The sequence below is a fragment of the Pseudophryne corroboree genome, chromosome 2 (genome assembly GCF_028390025.1).
Source record: "Pseudophryne corroboree isolate aPseCor3 chromosome 2, aPseCor3.hap2, whole genome shotgun sequence".
In the NCBI taxonomy this organism is placed as follows: Eukaryota; Metazoa; Chordata; class Amphibia; order Anura; family Myobatrachidae; genus Pseudophryne; species Pseudophryne corroboree.
Genome location: NC_086445.1, coordinates 762,947,332 through 762,964,920, shown reverse-complemented (window position 1 = coordinate 762,964,920; position 17,589 = coordinate 762,947,332). Strand labels below are relative to the sequence as shown.

The 17,589-nt window shown below is 45.3% G+C and overlaps 1 protein-coding gene across 5 annotated transcripts in view; it reads right to left on the bottom strand.

Moving 5' to 3' along the window:
• Nucleotides 1-406: 406 nt before the first annotated feature.
• The window catches only part of NGF (nerve growth factor), a 174,397-nt gene continuing 157,214 nt past the window's right edge, over nt 407-17,589 (bottom strand). For all 5 annotated transcript variants that reach the window (XM_063957308.1, XM_063957307.1, XM_063957305.1 and 2 more), the window contains one exon: nt 407-1,255. In XM_063957308.1, coding sequence (XP_063813378.1) covers nt 545-1,243 — 699 coding nt within the window. In that variant the 5' untranslated portion in view covers nt 1,244-1,255 and the 3' untranslated portion in view covers nt 407-544. The remainder of the gene's footprint in view (nt 1,256-17,589) is intronic.

Below are 17,589 nucleotides of genomic sequence, written 5' to 3'. Positions count from 1 at the left end.
GGCCCACCACACAGACTTCTTGGCCTTGCAGACCACCCATCCATTGGTCAGCTGCGTAAGCTGAGGCATACTCAGCTGGCTGTCTGCATGAACGTTGCAAACAATGGTCATGATGTTGGGTCCCAGCATGCGATGTCGGTCACATGCTGGAGGCATCTCTTCTTCTGAGATGTCTCCTGCATGGCCCTCCTTCAAATTGGATGGAAATTCAAAGCTGCTTACAAGTGGCTTTGCATTTCCGCCCATCTCTGAACCAGGCCTTTAGTCCTTCATACTGACAAGTTAATTATAAATGTTGTAAGTTATGTTCTGCTTACAAAGCTATTGTACTTTTAGTTCCATTGCATAGATCTTATTATTTCTGCAAAAAGAAAAGGCAAATTAAATTCAGATGTTAAAACACAAAGAGTTTTGAAAACTTTTTAATAAATAGTCTCTTTTTACAGTAGAAATTTTAAATATATCATGCAGTCCATATAATTTAAAATAATTTACAGGCTGAGGTAGGGGTGGGGAGAAGCTGGGACAGCACGAAAGTGTCTACTTATGGTCGGCCTTTCCTGCTGAGCACACAGACACAGGCTGTATCAATCCGTATGAACCTCCACGCTGCTTGCTTCCCTTCCATTGTCAAAGCTTTGACAAAGGTGTGCGTGGTGGTACAATAGGAGTTCCAATGCTTTGAGTCAATCCCACGACATCCACCTGACACCGGCTTTGGATCTCTACACTTTGTTTCAAAAAAGTACTGTTTGAATACGTTATTATTTAAATTGACTTCCCCCAACACAGTTACTTCCTTGCCTTTTATGTCAGTGGCTGTGGTTTTATCCCCAACCCACATACTGACACTATCACAAACAGAGTACTCTCCCCGGTGAAGGACCGGGTGAACCGTTCTTTTGGCTCTAATAGTTTTGTTGAGGGACTCCTCATCATCTAAATATGCCAAGTTCCGGAGGTCCTCTGACAATGGTGGAGGCTGCGTGCTAAATAAAACCCTTGGAGAGCGAAATTTCCTCTTTCTGAAAAGTTTTGGGTCCACTGTAACATTGTGAAAGACTGAAGGTTCATTAGTCTCTATTTTGCCATGATGTCGGTTAAGAGACTTCGTTCGATGCGCGTGGTGATGCTGAATACGATGTTTTGTAGATGTCCCAGCTGGGGCATGGTCCTTGGTCTTTGGTGCAGCCTGTATGCCGATCAGAAATGCTATAATCAGAGTGTAGTACAACATGGACATTACTCTATCCACCTAGGAATAAAAGGAAATAAGACTGTTAGAATGTAAAAAAGTATCCATTACAAATTGCAGAATTGGAAAACATAGCAGTGACCATTTATTTTTTGAATAATACAGGAATTTTAAATTCACTATGTGATGCATTTTTGCTTACAATTGTTATATGTTTCTAAAGCGACAAATACAACAGAACATGGTAGATTAATGTAATCAAAATACAAACAACAATAATAATATTAATAATATTAATAATAATAATAATAATAGTAACATGGCAGATGTCAAAGAATAAAGTATATACTGTATATGTAAACTTAAACTTAAAATATTTAAGGTGCATATACACGGTGAGATACTAAGTGCCGATTTTGATTTTGCGATTTCCCTTGAACTCCCCGGAGTCCAGAACCACTGATTTTGACTATCTTTACTTGCGATTTTGACTAAGTGCCATTTTTGACTATACTATGTACTAGATTGTACACAATATAGGGCCTAATTCAGACCTGATCGTAGCAGCAACTTTGTTAGCAGATTGACAAAACCACGTGCACTGCAGGTGGGGCAGGCATAACGTGCAGAGAGTTAGATTTGGGTGGGTATATTGTTTCTGTGCAGGGTAAATACTGGCTGCTTTATTTTTACACTGCAATTTAGATTTCAGTTTGAACACACCCCACCTAGATCTAACTCTCTCTGCACATGTTATATCTGCCCCCCCCCCCCCCCCCTTCCACGGCAATGGACATGGTTTGGCCCATCTGCTACATTCAGGTCTGAATTAGCCCCATAGTCAAAATTGCCTTGTCTGCACAGTCTATCTTTTCTTGTGATACCGACCCCATGGGAGTGCGCATCTGTATCGCAAGCTGTGTACACATGGTGCGATATGTGCTAATTTTTCTTACGATTTTGACTATATAGTCAACATCGTATGTAAGCATCACACTGTGTGTATGCGTCTTTATACCCAGTAGCTTTAGGCACAGACTTGGAGCTTGTACTGACACATGCCCACACACCAGCCATCTATTATTCCCATACCAGCACCTTAAAATAAGCACTTAACAGTCTCTACCATATGTATTTTAATAATCTAGTATATCAAATATACAGCCCTATCTTCTTCTTTCACTAAAGTCAAATGAAAGAACATTAAAATACGCTTAACACACCTATCTCTAGCAAACATGCTCTATAAAGTAAAACTATCATTACTTTTATATATTTTAATTTTTACTACAAATTAAATTTTTCATACTTTTATATTTTTATTCTCAACTCCCTAATACAGATGGGTCCATGTGTATCTTGACCTTTAATAGGATTAACTGAGACTGGGCAGTCGGACTGCTGTATTGTTCTCTGTATTGTATTGCAGCTGAGAACAACAGATGAAGGGTTTATGTTAATAAACCATGTTGTGCCTAGGCGCAGCAAACTAGCCAAGATAACTGTGGACCCATCTGTAGTTTATTTACCCTTGCATTTATATCACACACATAAAAAAGTACCAATACAGTACGTATAACTCCTTTTTATTATTATTTATATTCACTTGAAACAGTTACTTGGTCAGAGCAGTCCCCTGAGAGTATCCAGGACGCCCCCGTACATTGTCCGTCCCTCCCCACTACAGGACTGCACACAGTGCAGCAGTGTGCTCCAGTTGTGGAGGGGGCTTGCAAGAGGGGGGCCTGTGGACACTTTCCCCTGTGTCGGCCTTAATCCGTCTCTGCTTTCACTTAATTTGCATTAATGTATGGGACTTAGACACATTCAATGTGTCATTCACAGCCTGCGGTGTGGTGGGGGTGATGGGCCATAGCCCTGTGGTCTATTCTAGGTACTGCCACTACTATTTTATTATATTATCTGTCCGCGAGTGGCACCGCCAGATGGTGCCCCACCTCAGCCGGCACCCCTGGCGAGTGCCATCCTGGCCAAGGGGTAGACACACCCCTGGTCACAACCTCTGCCCATCATCGGCTTGCAAGTTGCACCAGGATTTCAGGATCTGGAAATACTGCTCCTACAAGTATTTGCAAATGTGACCAGCTATCATGGTCAGATTTTGCGTTAAACCACCACAACACAAGGTTACTATACTATGACTGTGTCTATACAGCCCCCACCAAATGCAAGTTACAGCATGTGCAAAAGGAACTATTTCACATAAATATAAAAAATAAATTAGAGCAAATTCAGGTTAAAAATATACAAAACTTGTGTTTACACCCATCGCACCGACACAAATTGCATATGCACTATCATATGCGATTGGTATTGCGAAGGACATCACTTTCTATAAGCACTGTCCTTTCCGATAGCCGGCGAGTTCCTTACTTCCGGGTTTCAGCCCCGGGAGTCAATCTGCGCATGCACAGAGTGACAGTGTGGCTGTGGGGCATGCTGGAACGGATCCAATAGGATCCTTCACACCAGTGCTGCAGAGAGAAGCCCACAGGTCTTGTGAATATAGAAACTAGGGCATTTAGAGAGTGAGAAATAGCAGAGTTACTTTTAATAGATCATTGATTTTGTAATTGTTCCTATAAAAATCCTATAAACAACCAAGTCTAATTATGATTCATAAAAAATGGGCCAATTTGTGAACCTATTTTGTCAGTATTAATTGTGGCAATTTTAACCGCACGTCCCTGGTGTAGACTATTCATACTGTACAGTAGTTATAATTTCAGGTGTCACCAGTAGAGATGAGCGCCTGAAATTTTTCGGGTTTTGTGTTTTGGTTTTGGGTTCGGTTCCGCGGCCGTGTTTTGGGTTCGAACGCGTTTTGGCAAAACCTCACCGAATTATTTTTGTCGGATTCGGGTGTGTTTTGGATTCGGGTGTTTTTTTCAAAAAACCCTAAAAAACAGCTTAAATCATAGAATTTGGGGGTAATTTTGATCCCAAAGTATTATTAACCTCAAAAAACATAATTTACACTCATTTTCAGCCTATTCTGAACACATCACACCTCACAATATTATTTTTAGTCCTAAAATTTGCACCGAGGTCGCTGTGTGAGTAAGATAAGCGACCCTAGTGGCCGACACAAACACCGGGCCCATCTAGGAGTGGCACTGCAGTGTCACGCAGGATGGCCCTTCCAAAAAACCCTCCCCAAACAGCACATGACGCAAAGAAAAAAAGAGGCGCAATGAGGTAGCTGTGTGAGTAAGATTAGCGACCCTAGTGGCCGACACAAACACCGGGCCCATCTAGGAGTGGCACTGCAGTGTCACGCAGGATGGCCCTTCCAAAAAACCCTCCCCAAACAGCACATGACGCAAAGAAAAAAAGAGGCGCAATGAGGTAGCTGTGTGAGTAAGATTAGCGACCCTAGTGGCCGACACAAACACCGGGCCCATCTAGGAGTGGCACTGCAGTGTCACGCAGGATGGCCCTTCCAAAAAACCCTCCCCAAACAGCACATGACGCAAAGAAAAAAAGAGGCGCAATGAGGTAGCTGACTGTGTGAGTAAGATTAGCGACCCTAGTGGCCGACACAAACACCGGGCACATCTAGGAGTGGCACTGCAGTGTCACGCAGGATGTCCCTTCCAAAAAACCCTCCCCAAACAGCACATGACGCAAAGAAAAAAAGAGGCGCAATGAGGTAGCTGTGTGAGTAAGATTAGCGACCCTAGTGGCCGACACAAACACCGGGCCCATCTAGGAGTGGCACTGCAGTGTCACGCAGGATGTCCCTTCCAAAAAACCCTCCCCAATCAGCACATGATGCAAAGAAAAAGAAAAGAAAAAAGAGGTGCAAGATGGAATTATCCTTGGGCCCTCCCACCCACCCTTATGTTGTATAAACAAAACAGGACATGCACACTTTAACCAACCCATCATTTCAGTGACAGGGTCTGCCACACGACTGTGACTGATATGACGGGTTGGTTTGGACCCCCCCCAAAAAAGAAGCAATTAATCTCTCCTTGCACAAACTGGCTCTACAGAGGCAAGATGTCCACCTCATCTTCACCCTCCGATATATCACCGTGTACATCCCCCTCCTCACAGATTATCAATTCGTCCCCACTGGAATCCACCATCTCAGCTCCCTGTGTACTTTGTGGAGGCAATTGCTGCTGGTCAATGTCTCCGCGGAGGAATTGATTATAATTCATTTTAATGAACATCATCTTCTCCACATTTTCTGGATGTAACCTCGTACGCCGATTGCTGACAAGGTGAGCGGCGGCACTAAACACTCTTTCGGAGTACACACTTGTGGGAGGGCAACTTAGGTAGAATAAAGCCAGTTTGTGCAAGGGCCTCCAAATTGCCTCTTTTTCCTGCCAGTATAAGTACGGACTGTGTGACGTGCCTACTTGGATGCGGTCACTCATATAATCCTCCACCATTCTATCAATGTTGAGAGAATCATATGCAGTGACAGTAGACGACATGTCCGTAATCGTTGTCAGGTCCTTCAGTCCGGACCAGATGTCAGCATCAGCAGTCGCTCCAGACTGCCCTGCATCACCGCCAGCGGGTGGGCTCGGAATTCTGAGCCTTTTCCTCGCACCCCCAGTTGCGGGAGAATGTGAAGGAGGAGATGTTGACAGGTCGCGTTCCGCTTGACTTGACAATTTTGTCACCAGCAGGTCTTTCAACCCCAGCAGACCTGTGTCTGCCGGAAAGAGAGATCCAAGGTAGGCTTTAAATCTAGGATCGAGCACGGTGGCCAAAATGTAGTGCTCTGATTTCAACAGATTGACCACCCGTGAATCCTTGTTAAGCGAATTAAGGGCTGCATCCACAAGTCCCACATGCCTAGCGGAATCGCTCCGTGTTAGCTCCTTCTTCAATGCCTCCAGCTTCTTCTGCAAAAGCCTGATGAGGGGAATGACCTGACTCAGGCTGGCAGTGTCTGAACTGACTTCACGTGTGGCAAGTTCAAAGGGCATCAGAACCTTGCACAACGTTGAAATCATTCTCCACTGCACTTGAGACAGGTGCATTCCATCTCCTATATCGTGCTCAATTGTATAGGCTTGAATGGCCTTTTGCTGCTCCTCCAACCTCTGAAGCATATAGAGGGTTGAATTCCACCTCGTTACCACTTCTTGCTTCAGATGATGGCAGGGCAGGTTCAGTAGTTTTTGGTGGTGCTCCAGTCTTCTGTACGTGGTGCCTGTACGCCGAAAGTGTCCCGCAATTTTTCTGGCCACCGACAGCATCTCTTGCACGCCCCTGTCGTTTTTTAAAAAATTCTGCACCACCAAATTCAAGGTATGTGCAAAACATGGGACGTGCTGGAATTTGCCCATATTTAATGCACACACAATATTGCTGGCGTTGTCCGATGCCACAAATCCACAGGAGAGTCCAATTGGGGTAAGCCATTCCGCGATGATCTTCCTCAGTTGCCGTAAGAGGTTTTCAGCTGTGTGCGTATTCTGGAAAGCGGTGATACAAAGCGTAGCCTGCCTAGGAAAGAGTTGGCGTTTGCGAGATGCTGCTACTGGTGCCGCCGCTGCTGTTCTTGCGGCGGAAGTCCATACATCTACCCAGTGGGCTGTCACAGTCATATAGTCCTGACCCTGCCCTGCTCCACTTGTCCACATGTCCGTGGTTAAGTGGACATTGGGTACAACTGCATTTTTTAGGACACTGGTGAGTCTTTTTCTGACGTCCGTGTACATTCTCGGTATCGCCTGCCTAGAGAAGTGGAACCTAGATGGTATTTGGTAACGGGGGCACACTGCCTCAATAAATTGTCTAGTTCCCTGTGAACTAACGGCGGATACCGGACGCACGTCTAACACCAACATAGTTGTCAAGGACTCAGTTATCCGCTTTGCAGTAGGATGACTGCTGTGATATTTCATCTTCCTCGCAAAGGACTGTTGAACAGTCAATTGCTTACTGGAAGTAGTACAAGTGGGCTTACGACTTCCCCTCTGGGATGACCATCGACTCCCAGCGGCAACAACAGCAGCGCCAGCAGCAGTAGGCGTTACACGCAAGGATGCATCGGAGGAATCCCAGGCAGGAAAGGACTCGTCAGACTTGCCAGTGACATGGCCTGCAGGACTATTGGCATTCCTGGGGAAGGAGGAAATTGACACTGAGGGAGTTGGTGGGGTGGTTTGCGTGAGCTTGGTTACAAGAGGAAGGGATTTACTGGTCAGTGGACTGCTTCCGCTGTCACCCAAAGTTTTTGAACTTGTCACTGACTTATTATGAATGCGCTGCAGGTGACGTATAAGGGAGGATGTTCCGAGGTGGTTAACGTCCTTACCCCTACTTATTACAGCTTGACAAAGGGAACACACGGCTTGACACCTGTTGTCCGCATTTCTGGTGAAATACCTCCACACCGAAGAGCTGATTTTTTTGGTATTTTCACCTGGCATGTCAACGGCCATATTCCTCCCACGGACAACAGGTGTCTCCCCGGGTGCCTGACTTAAACAAACCACCTCACCATCAGAATCCTCCTGGTCAATTTCCTCCCCAGCGCCAGCAACACCCATATCCTCCTCATCCTGGTGTACTTCAACACTGACATCTTCAATCTGACTATCAGGAACTGGACTGCGGGTGCTCCTTCCAGCACTTGCAGGGGGCGTGCAAATGGTGGAAGGCGCATGCTCTTCACGTCCAGTGTTGGGAAGGTCAGGCATCGCAACTGACACAATTGGACTCTCCTTGTGGATTTGGGATTTCAAAGAACGCACAGTTCTTTGCGGTGCTTTTGCCAGCTTGAGTCTTTTCAGTTTTCTAGCGAGAGGCTGAGTGCTTCCATCCTCATGTGAAGCTGAACCACTAGCCATGAACATAGGCCAGGGCCTCAGCCGTTCCTTGCCACTCCGTGTGGTAAATGGCATATTGGCAAGTTTACGCTTCTCCTCCGACAATTTTATTTTAGGTTTTGGAGTCCTTTTTTTTCTGATATTTGGTGTTTTGGATTTGACATGCTCTGTACTATGACATTGGGCATCGGCCTTGGCAGACGACGTTGCTGGCATTTCATCGTCTCGGCCATGACTAGTGGCAGCAGCTTCAGCACGAGGTGGAAGTGGATCTTGATCTTTCCCTAATTTTGGAACCTCAACTTTTTTGTTCTCCATATTTTATAGGCAGAACTAAAAGGCACCTCAGGTAAACAATGGAGATGGATGGATTGGATAGTTTACTAGTATACAATTATGGACGGACTGCCACGGTTAGGTGGTATAAAAAAACCACGGTTAGGTGGTATATATTATAATAATAATACAATTATGGATGGACGGACTGCCTGCCGACTGCCGACACAGAGGTAGCCACAGCCGTGAACTACCGCACTGTACACTGGTTGATAAAGAGATAGTAGTATACTCGTAACAACTAGTATGACACTATGACGACGGTATAAAGAATGGAAAAAAAACCACGGTTAGGTGGTATATATTATAATAATAATACAATTATGGATGGACGGACTGCCTGCCGACTGCCGACACAGAGGTAGCCACAGCCGTGAACTACCGCACTGTACACTGGTTGATAAAGAGATAGTAGTATACTCGTAACAACTAGTATGACACTATGACGACGGTATAAAGAATGGAAAAAAAACCACGGTTAGGTGGTATATATTATAATAATAATACAATTATGGATGGACGGACTGCCTGCCGACTGCCGACACAGAGGTAGCCACAGCCGTGAACTACCGCACTGTACACTGGTTGATAAAGAGATAGTAGTATACTCGTAACAACTAGTATGACACTATGACGACGGTATAAAGAATGGAAAAAAAACCACGGTTAGGTGGTATATATTATAATAATAATACAATTATGGATGGACGGACTGCCTGCCGACTGCCGACACAGAGGTAGCCACAGCCGTGAACTACCGCACTGTACACTGGTTGATAAAGAGATAGTAGTATACTCGTAACAACTAGTATGACACTATGACGACGGTATAAAGATTTTAAAGAATGGAAAAAAAACCACGGTTAGGTGGTATATATTATAATAATAATACAATTATGGATGGACGGACTGCCTGCCGACTGCCGACACAGAGGTAGCCACAGCCGTGAACTACCGCACTGTACACTGGTTGATAAAGAGATAGTAGTATACTCGTAACAACTAGTATGACACTATGACGACGGTATAAAGAATGGAAAAAAAACCACGGTTAGGTGGTATATATTATAATAATAATACAATTATGGATGGACGGACTGCCTGCCGACTGCCGACACAGAGGTAGCCACAGCCGTGAACTACCGCACTGTACACTGGTTGATAAAGAGATAGTAGTATACTCGTAACAACTAGTATGACACTATGACGACGGTATAAAGATTTTAAAGAATGGAAAAAAAACCACGGTTAGGTGGTATATATTATAATAATAATACAATTATGGATGGACGGACTGCCTGCCGACTGCTGACACAGAGGTAGCCACAGCCGTGAACTACCGCACTGTACACTGGTTGATAAAGAGATAGTAGTATACTCGTAACAACTAGTATGACACTATGACGACGGTATAAAGATTTTAAAGAATGGAAAAAAAACCACGGTTAGGTGGTATATATTATAATAATAATACAATTATGGATGGACGGACTGTCTGCCGACTGCCGACACAGAGGTAGCCACAGCCGTGAACTACCGCACTGTACACTGGTTGATAAAGAGATAGTAGTATACTCGTAACAACTAGTATGACACTATGACGACGGTATAAAGAATGGAAAAAAAACCACGGTTAGGTGGTATATATTATAATAATAATACAATTATGGATGGACGGACTGCCTGCCGACTGCCGACACAGAGGTAGCCACAGCCGTGAACTACCGCACTGTACACTGGTTGATAAAGAGATAGTAGTATACTCGTAACAACTAGTATGACACTATGACGACGGTATAAAGATTTTAAAGAATGGAAAAAAAACCACGGTTAGGTGGTATATATTATAATAATAATACAATTATGGATGGACGGACTGCCTGCCGACTGCCGACACAGAGGTAGCCACAGCCGTGAACTACCGCACTGTACACTGGTTGATAAAGAGATAGTAGTATACTCGTAACAACTAGTATGACACTATGACGACGGTATAAAGAATGGAAAAAAAACCACGGTTAGGTGGTATATATTATAATAATAATACAATTATGGATGGACGGACTGCCTGCCGACTGCCGACACAGAGGTAGCCACAGCCGTGAACTACCGCACTGTACACTGGTTGATAAAGAGATAGTAGTATACTCGTAACAACTAGTATGACACTATGACGACGGTATAAAGAATGGAAAAAAAAACACGGTTAGGTGGTATATATTATAATAATAATACAATTATGGATGGACGGACTGCCTGCCGACTGCCGACACAGAGGTAGCCACAGCCGTGAACTACCGCACTGTACACTGGTTGATAAAGAGATAGTAGTATACTCGTAACAACTAGTATGACACTATGACGACGGTATAAAGAATGGAAAAAAAACCACGGTTAGGTGGTATATATTATAATAATAATACAATTATGGATGGACGGACTGCCTGCCGACTGCCGACACAGAGGTAGCCACAGCCGTGAACTACCGCACTGTACACTGGTTGATAAAGAGATAGTAGTATACTCGTAACAACTAGTATGACACTATGACGACGGTATAAAGATTTTAAAGAATGGAAAAAAAACCACGGTTAGGTGGTATATATTATAATAATAATACAATTATGGATGGACGGACTGCCTGCCGACTGCCGACACAGAGGTAGCCACAGCCGTGAACTACCGCACTGTACACTGGTTGATAAAGAGATAGTAGTATACTCGTAACAACTAGTATGACACTATGACGACGGTATAAAGAATGGAAAAAAAACCACGGTTAGGTGGTATATATTATAATAATAATACAATTATGGATGGACGGACTGCCTGCCGACTGCCGACACAGAGGTAGCCACAGCCGTGAACTACCGCACTGTACACTGGTTGATAAAGAGATAGTAGTATACTCGTAACAACTAGTATGACACTATGACGACGGTATAAAGAATGAAAAAAAAACCACGGTTAGGTGGTATATATTATAATAATAATACAATTATGGATGGACGGACTGCCTGCCGACTGCCGACACAGAGGTAGCCACAGCCGTGAACTACCGCACTGTACACTGGTTGATAAAGAGATAGTAGTATACTCGTAACAACTAGTATGACACTATGACGACGGTATAAAGAATGGAAAAAAAACCACGGTTAGGTGGTATATATTATAATAATAATATAATTATGGATGGACGGACTGCCTGCCGACTGCCGACACAGAGGTAGCCACAGCCGTGAACTACCGCACTGTACACTGGTTGATAAAGAGATAGTAGTATACTCGTAACAACTAGTATGACACTATGACGACGGTATAAAGAATGGAAAAAAAACCACGGTTAGGTGGTATATATTATAATAATAATACAATTATGGATGGACGGACTGCCTGCCGACTGCCGACACAGAGGTAGCCACAGCCGTGAACTACCGCACTGTACACTGGTTGATAAAGAGATAGTAGTATACTCGTAACAACTAGTATGACACTATGACGGTATAAAGAAAGAAAAAAAAATACCACGGTTAGGTGGTATATATTGTAATACAATTATGGATGGACGGACTGCCTGCCGAGTTCCGACTGCCGACACAGAGGTAGCCACAGCCGTGAACTACCGCACTGTACTGTGTCTGCTGCTAATATAGACTGGTTGATAAAGAGATAGTATACAATACATACAACAATATACTACTATACTGGTGGTCAGGCACTGGTCACCACTAGTCACACTGGCAGTGGCACTCCTGCAGCAAAAGTGTGCACTGTTTAATTTTAAATTAATATAATATTATGTACTCCTGGGGGCTCCTGCTATAACAACCTGCAGTGCTCCCCAGTCTCCCCCACAATTATTATAAGCTTTGCCTTTTATACATTGATGTGCAGCACACTGGGCTGAGCTGAGTGCACACAGACTGAGTCACACTGTGTGACTGGCTGCTGCTGTGTATCGTTTTTTTTCAGGCAGAGAACGGATATAGCAGAGAACGGATATATATTAAAATAAATAAAAGTTAACTAACAACAACTGCACTGGTCACTGTGGTAAACTCTGTCTGACTCTGCACAATCTCTCTCTCTCTTCTAATCTAATTTCTAATGGAGAGGACGCCAGCCACGTCCTCTCCCTATCAATCTCAATGCACGTGTGAAAATGGCGGCGACGCGCGGCTCCTTATATAGAATCCGAGTCTCGCGAGAATCCGACAGCGTCATGATGACGTTCGGGCGCGCTCGGGTTAACCGAGCAAGGCGGGAGGATCCGAGTCTGCTCGGACCCGTGAAAAAAACATGAAGTTCGTGCGGGTTCGGTTTCAGAGAAACCGAACCCGCTCATCTCTAGTCACCAGTACACCACATGGTAAGCGTTCACTTCTTTACAGACCCAAATTGTTGTTTGTCATTAAACTCTGTTGCTGGAATTTTCATTTCATAACTTATGTCTAAGATATAAAACTGCCATAATTGAATTTTAGTTGCTTTATTTTTTAAACACAGACAAAGGAGGCTAACCACTTTTCAGGGATTTTGATTCCACCGTGCACTATTCTTCCTCTTTACCATCCCTGAACATTGCATACAGTTAGAGCAAGACTTCCTATCTGTGGTACTGAGTGGTACATACAGTATATATACTGTATATATATATATATATATATGGGATGCGGTTATGTGACCGGCGGTCGGGAGACCGGCAGTCACTATACTGATGCCATAATACTGCCCTGTGGAAAGCCCAACAGTCGGCATGCTGACTGACAGGGACTATTCCCACTCTTGGGTGTGCACGACCCACATAGAGTGGGAACAAAACCTGTGGCGAGTGCAGCGTGGTGACCGGCGGTATCCCAACCCATACCCAACTCATATATAATGTATGTATACATATATATATATATATACAGTATATGTATATATATATATATATATATGAAAACGGGGGGATAGGGGTACCGGCGACCTGTGTTGTTACAAGGTAATCACTAAAATTATAATTTATGAGCCAAAAAATATATAAGAGCATAAACAAGTTTTAATAGTATATAAGAGTGAACCCTGCACTGACCCCCTGCCTATTTTTAAGTTAAGTAAGATCTCCTACCTTTTATAGAGATTTTATGGGGTATATGCAATTCACGGCGAATCGCGGCAAATTATCGCCGTTTTTTAATTCGACACAATTCGACAGGTGAATTCCGGCAGGTGGCTGCCGGAATTCACCATATTCAATGAAAAACGGATTCGACATTCCCGCGGGCGAAAAAACGGCCGATTTGCCGGATTTTGCCGCGAATTAAAAAAACGGGTAAAAACGGGAAAAACCCGGAAAAAAATGGCGTGGGGTCCCCCCTCCAAAGCATAACCAGCCTCGGGCTCTTCGAGCTGGTCCTGGTTCTAAAAATGCGGGGACAAAATTGACATGGGATCCCCCGTATTTTTAAAACCAGCACCGGGCTCTGCACCTGATGCTGGTGCAAAAAATACGGGGGACAAAAAGAGTAGGGGTCCCCCCGTATTTTATACACCAGCATCGGGCTCCACTAGCTGGACAGATAATGCCACAGCCGGGGTCACTTTTATACAGTGCCCTGCGGCCGTGGCATTAAATATCCAACTAGTCACCCCTGGCCGGGGTACCCTGGGGGAGTGGGGACCCCTTCAATCAAGGGGTCCCCCCCCAGCCACCCAAGGGCCAGGGGTGAAGCCCTAGGCTGTCCCTTCCATCCAAGGGCTGCGGATGGGAGGCTGATAGCCTTGAGAAAAATGACAGAATATTGTTTTTTCCAGTAGTACTACAAGTCCCAGCAAGCCTCCCCCGCAAGCTGGTACTTGGAGAACCACAAGTACCAGCATGCGGGAGAAAAAATGGCCCGCTGGTACCTGTAGTACTACTGGAAAAAAAATACCCAAATAAAAACAGGAGACACACACCGTGACAAGTACAACTTTATTACACATTGCCGACACACATACTTACCTATGTTGACACGCCGACTGGCACAGTCTCCGACGATCCGAGGGTACCTGTGAAAAAAATGATACTCACCTGCCAGTGTCCAGAGATAAATCCACGTCCAGAGTATAATCCAGGTACTTGTTAAAAAAACAAACCGCATACCCGACCATATGCCGGACTGAAAGGGGTCCCATATTTACACATGAGACCCCTTTCCCCGAATGTGCCGGGAACCCACGTGACTCCTGTCACTGAGGTCCCTTTAGCCAATCAGGAAGCGCTACTACGTGGCGCTCACCTGATTGGCTGTGCGCTGTCTGTGCTGTGACAGCGCATCGCACAGCTCTCTCCATTACTTGCAATGGTGTGAACTTTGCCGTCAGCGGGGGGGTTACCCGCGGTCAGCCGCTGACCGGCGGGTGACCCCACCGCTAACCACAAGGTTCCCACCATTGAATATAATGGAGAGGCTTTGCGATGCGCTGTCTGAGCTCAGACGCGCAGAGCCAATTAGCAGAGTGCAAGGACGTTGCACTTGCTGATTGGCTGAAGAGACCTTTCAGTGTCAGCTGTCACGGAGAGGTCTCTGCATTCGGGGAAAGGGGTCTCATGTGTCAATATGGGACCCCTTTCAGTCCGCTGGCACGGGTTTTTGCGTTTTGTTATTTTGCCAAGTACCTGGATTATACTCTAGAGATGAGCGCCGGAAATTTTTCGGGTTTTGTGTTTTGGTTTTGGGTTCGGTTCCGCGGCCGTGTTTTGGGTTCGACCGCGTTTTGGCAAAACCTCACCGAATTTTTTTTGTCGGATTCGGGTGTGTTTTGGATTCGGGTGTTTTTTTCAAAAAACCCTAAAAAACAGCTTAAATCATAGAATTTGGGGGTCATTTTGATCCCAAAGTATTATTAACCTCAAAAACCATAATTTCCACTCATTTTCAGTCTATTCTGAATACCTCACACCTCACAATATTATTTTTAGTCCTAAAATTTGCACCGAGGTCGCTGTGTGAGTAAGATAAGCGACCCTAGTGGCCGACACAAACACCGGGCCCATCTAGGAGTGGCACTGCAGTGTCACGCAGGATGTCCCTTCCAAAAAACCCTCCCCAAACAGCACATGACGCAAAGAAAAAAAGAGGCGCAATGAGGTAGCTGACTGTGTGAGTAAGATAAGCGACCCTAGTGGCCGACACAAACACCGGGCCCATCTAGGAGTGGCACTGCAGTGTCACGCAGGATGTCCCTTCCAAAAAACCCTCCCCAAACAGCACATGACGCAAAGAAAAAAAGAGGCGCAATGAGGTAGCTGACTGTGTGAGTAAGATAAGCGACCCTAGTGGCCGACACAAACACCGGGCCCATCTAGGAGTGGCACTGCAGTGTCACGCAGGATGTCCCTTCCAAAAAACCCTCCCCAAACAGCACATGACGCAAAGAAAAAAAGAGGCGCAATGAGGTAGCTGACTGTGTGAGTAAGATAAGCGACCCTAGTGGCCGACACAAACACCGGGCCCATCTAGGAGTGGCACTGCAGTGTCACGCAGGATGTCCCTTCCAAAAAACCCTCCCCAAACAGCACATGACGCAAAGAAAAAAAGAGGCGCAATGAGGTAGCTGACTGTGTGAGTAAGATAAGCGACCCTAGTGGCCGACACAAACACCGGGCCCATCTAGGAGTGGCACTGCAGTGTCACGCAGGATGTCCCTTCCAAAAAACCCTCCCCAAACAGCACATGACGCAAAGAAAAAAAGAGGCGCAATGAGGTAGCTGACTGTGTGAGTAAGATAAGCGACCCTAGTGGCCGACACAAACACCGGGCCCATCTAGGAGTGGCACTGCAGTGTCACGCAGGATGTCCCTTCCAAAAAACCCTCCCCAAACAGCACATGACGCAAAGAAAAATAAAAGAAAAAAGAGGTGCAAGATGGAATTGTCCTTGGGCCCTCCCACCCACCCTTATGTTGTATAAACAAAACAGGACATGCACACTTTAACCAACCCATCATTTCAGTGACAGGGTCTGCCACACGACTGTGACTGATATGACGGGTTGGTTTGGACCCCCCCAAAAAAGAAGCAATTAATCTCTCCTTGCACAAACTGGCTCTACAGAGGCAAGATGTCCACCTCATCATCATCCTCCGATATATCACCGTGTACATCCCCCTCCTCACAGATTATCAATTCGTCCCCACTGGAATCCACCATCTCAGCTCCCTGTGTACTTTGTGGAGGCAATTGCTGTTGGTCAATGTCTCCGCGGAGGAATTGATTATAATTCATTTTAATGAACATCATCTTCTCCACATTTTCTGGATGTAACCTCGTACGCCGATTGCTGACAAGGTGAGCGGCGGCACTAAACACTCTTTCGGAGTACACACTTGTGGGAGGGCAACTTAGGTAGAATAAAGCCAGTTTGTGCAAGGGCCTCCAAATTGCCTCTTTTTCCTGCCAGTATAAGTACGGACTGTGTGACGTGCCTACTTGGATGCGGTCACTCATATAATCCTCCACCATTCTTTCAATGTTGAGAGAATCATATGCAGTGACAGTAGACGACATGTCCGTAATCGTTGTCAGATCCTTCAGTCCGGACCAGATGTCAGCATCAGCAGTCGCTCCAGACTGCCCTGCATCACCGCCAGCGGGTGGGCTCGGAATTCTGAGCCTTTTCCTCGCACCCCCAGTTGCGGGAGAATGTGAAGGAGGAGATGTTGACAGGTCGCGTTCCGCTTGACTTGACAATTTTGTCACCAGCAGGTCTTTCAACCCCAGCAGACTTGTGTCTGCCGGAAAGAGAGATCCAAGGTAGGTTTTAAATCTAGGATCGAGCACGGTGGCCAAAATGTAGTGCTCTGATTTCAAAAGATTGACCACCCGTGAATCCTTGTTAAGCGAATTAAGGGCTCCATCCACAAGTCCCACATGCCTAGCGGAATCGCTCCGTGTTAGCTCCTCCTTCAATGTCTCCAGCTTCTTCTGCAAAAGCCTGATGAGGGGAATGACCTGACTCAGGCTGGCAGTGTCTGAACTGACTTCACGTGTGGCAAGTTCAAAGGGCATCAGAACCTTGCACAACGTTGAAATCATTCTCCACTGCACTTGAGACAGGTGCATTCCACCTCCTATATCGTGCTCAATTGTATAGGCTTGAATGGCCTTTTGCTGCTCCGCCAACCTCTGAAGCATATAGAGGGTTGAATTCCACCTCGTTACCACTTCTTGCTTCAGATGATGGCAGGGCAGGTTCAGTAGTTTTTGGT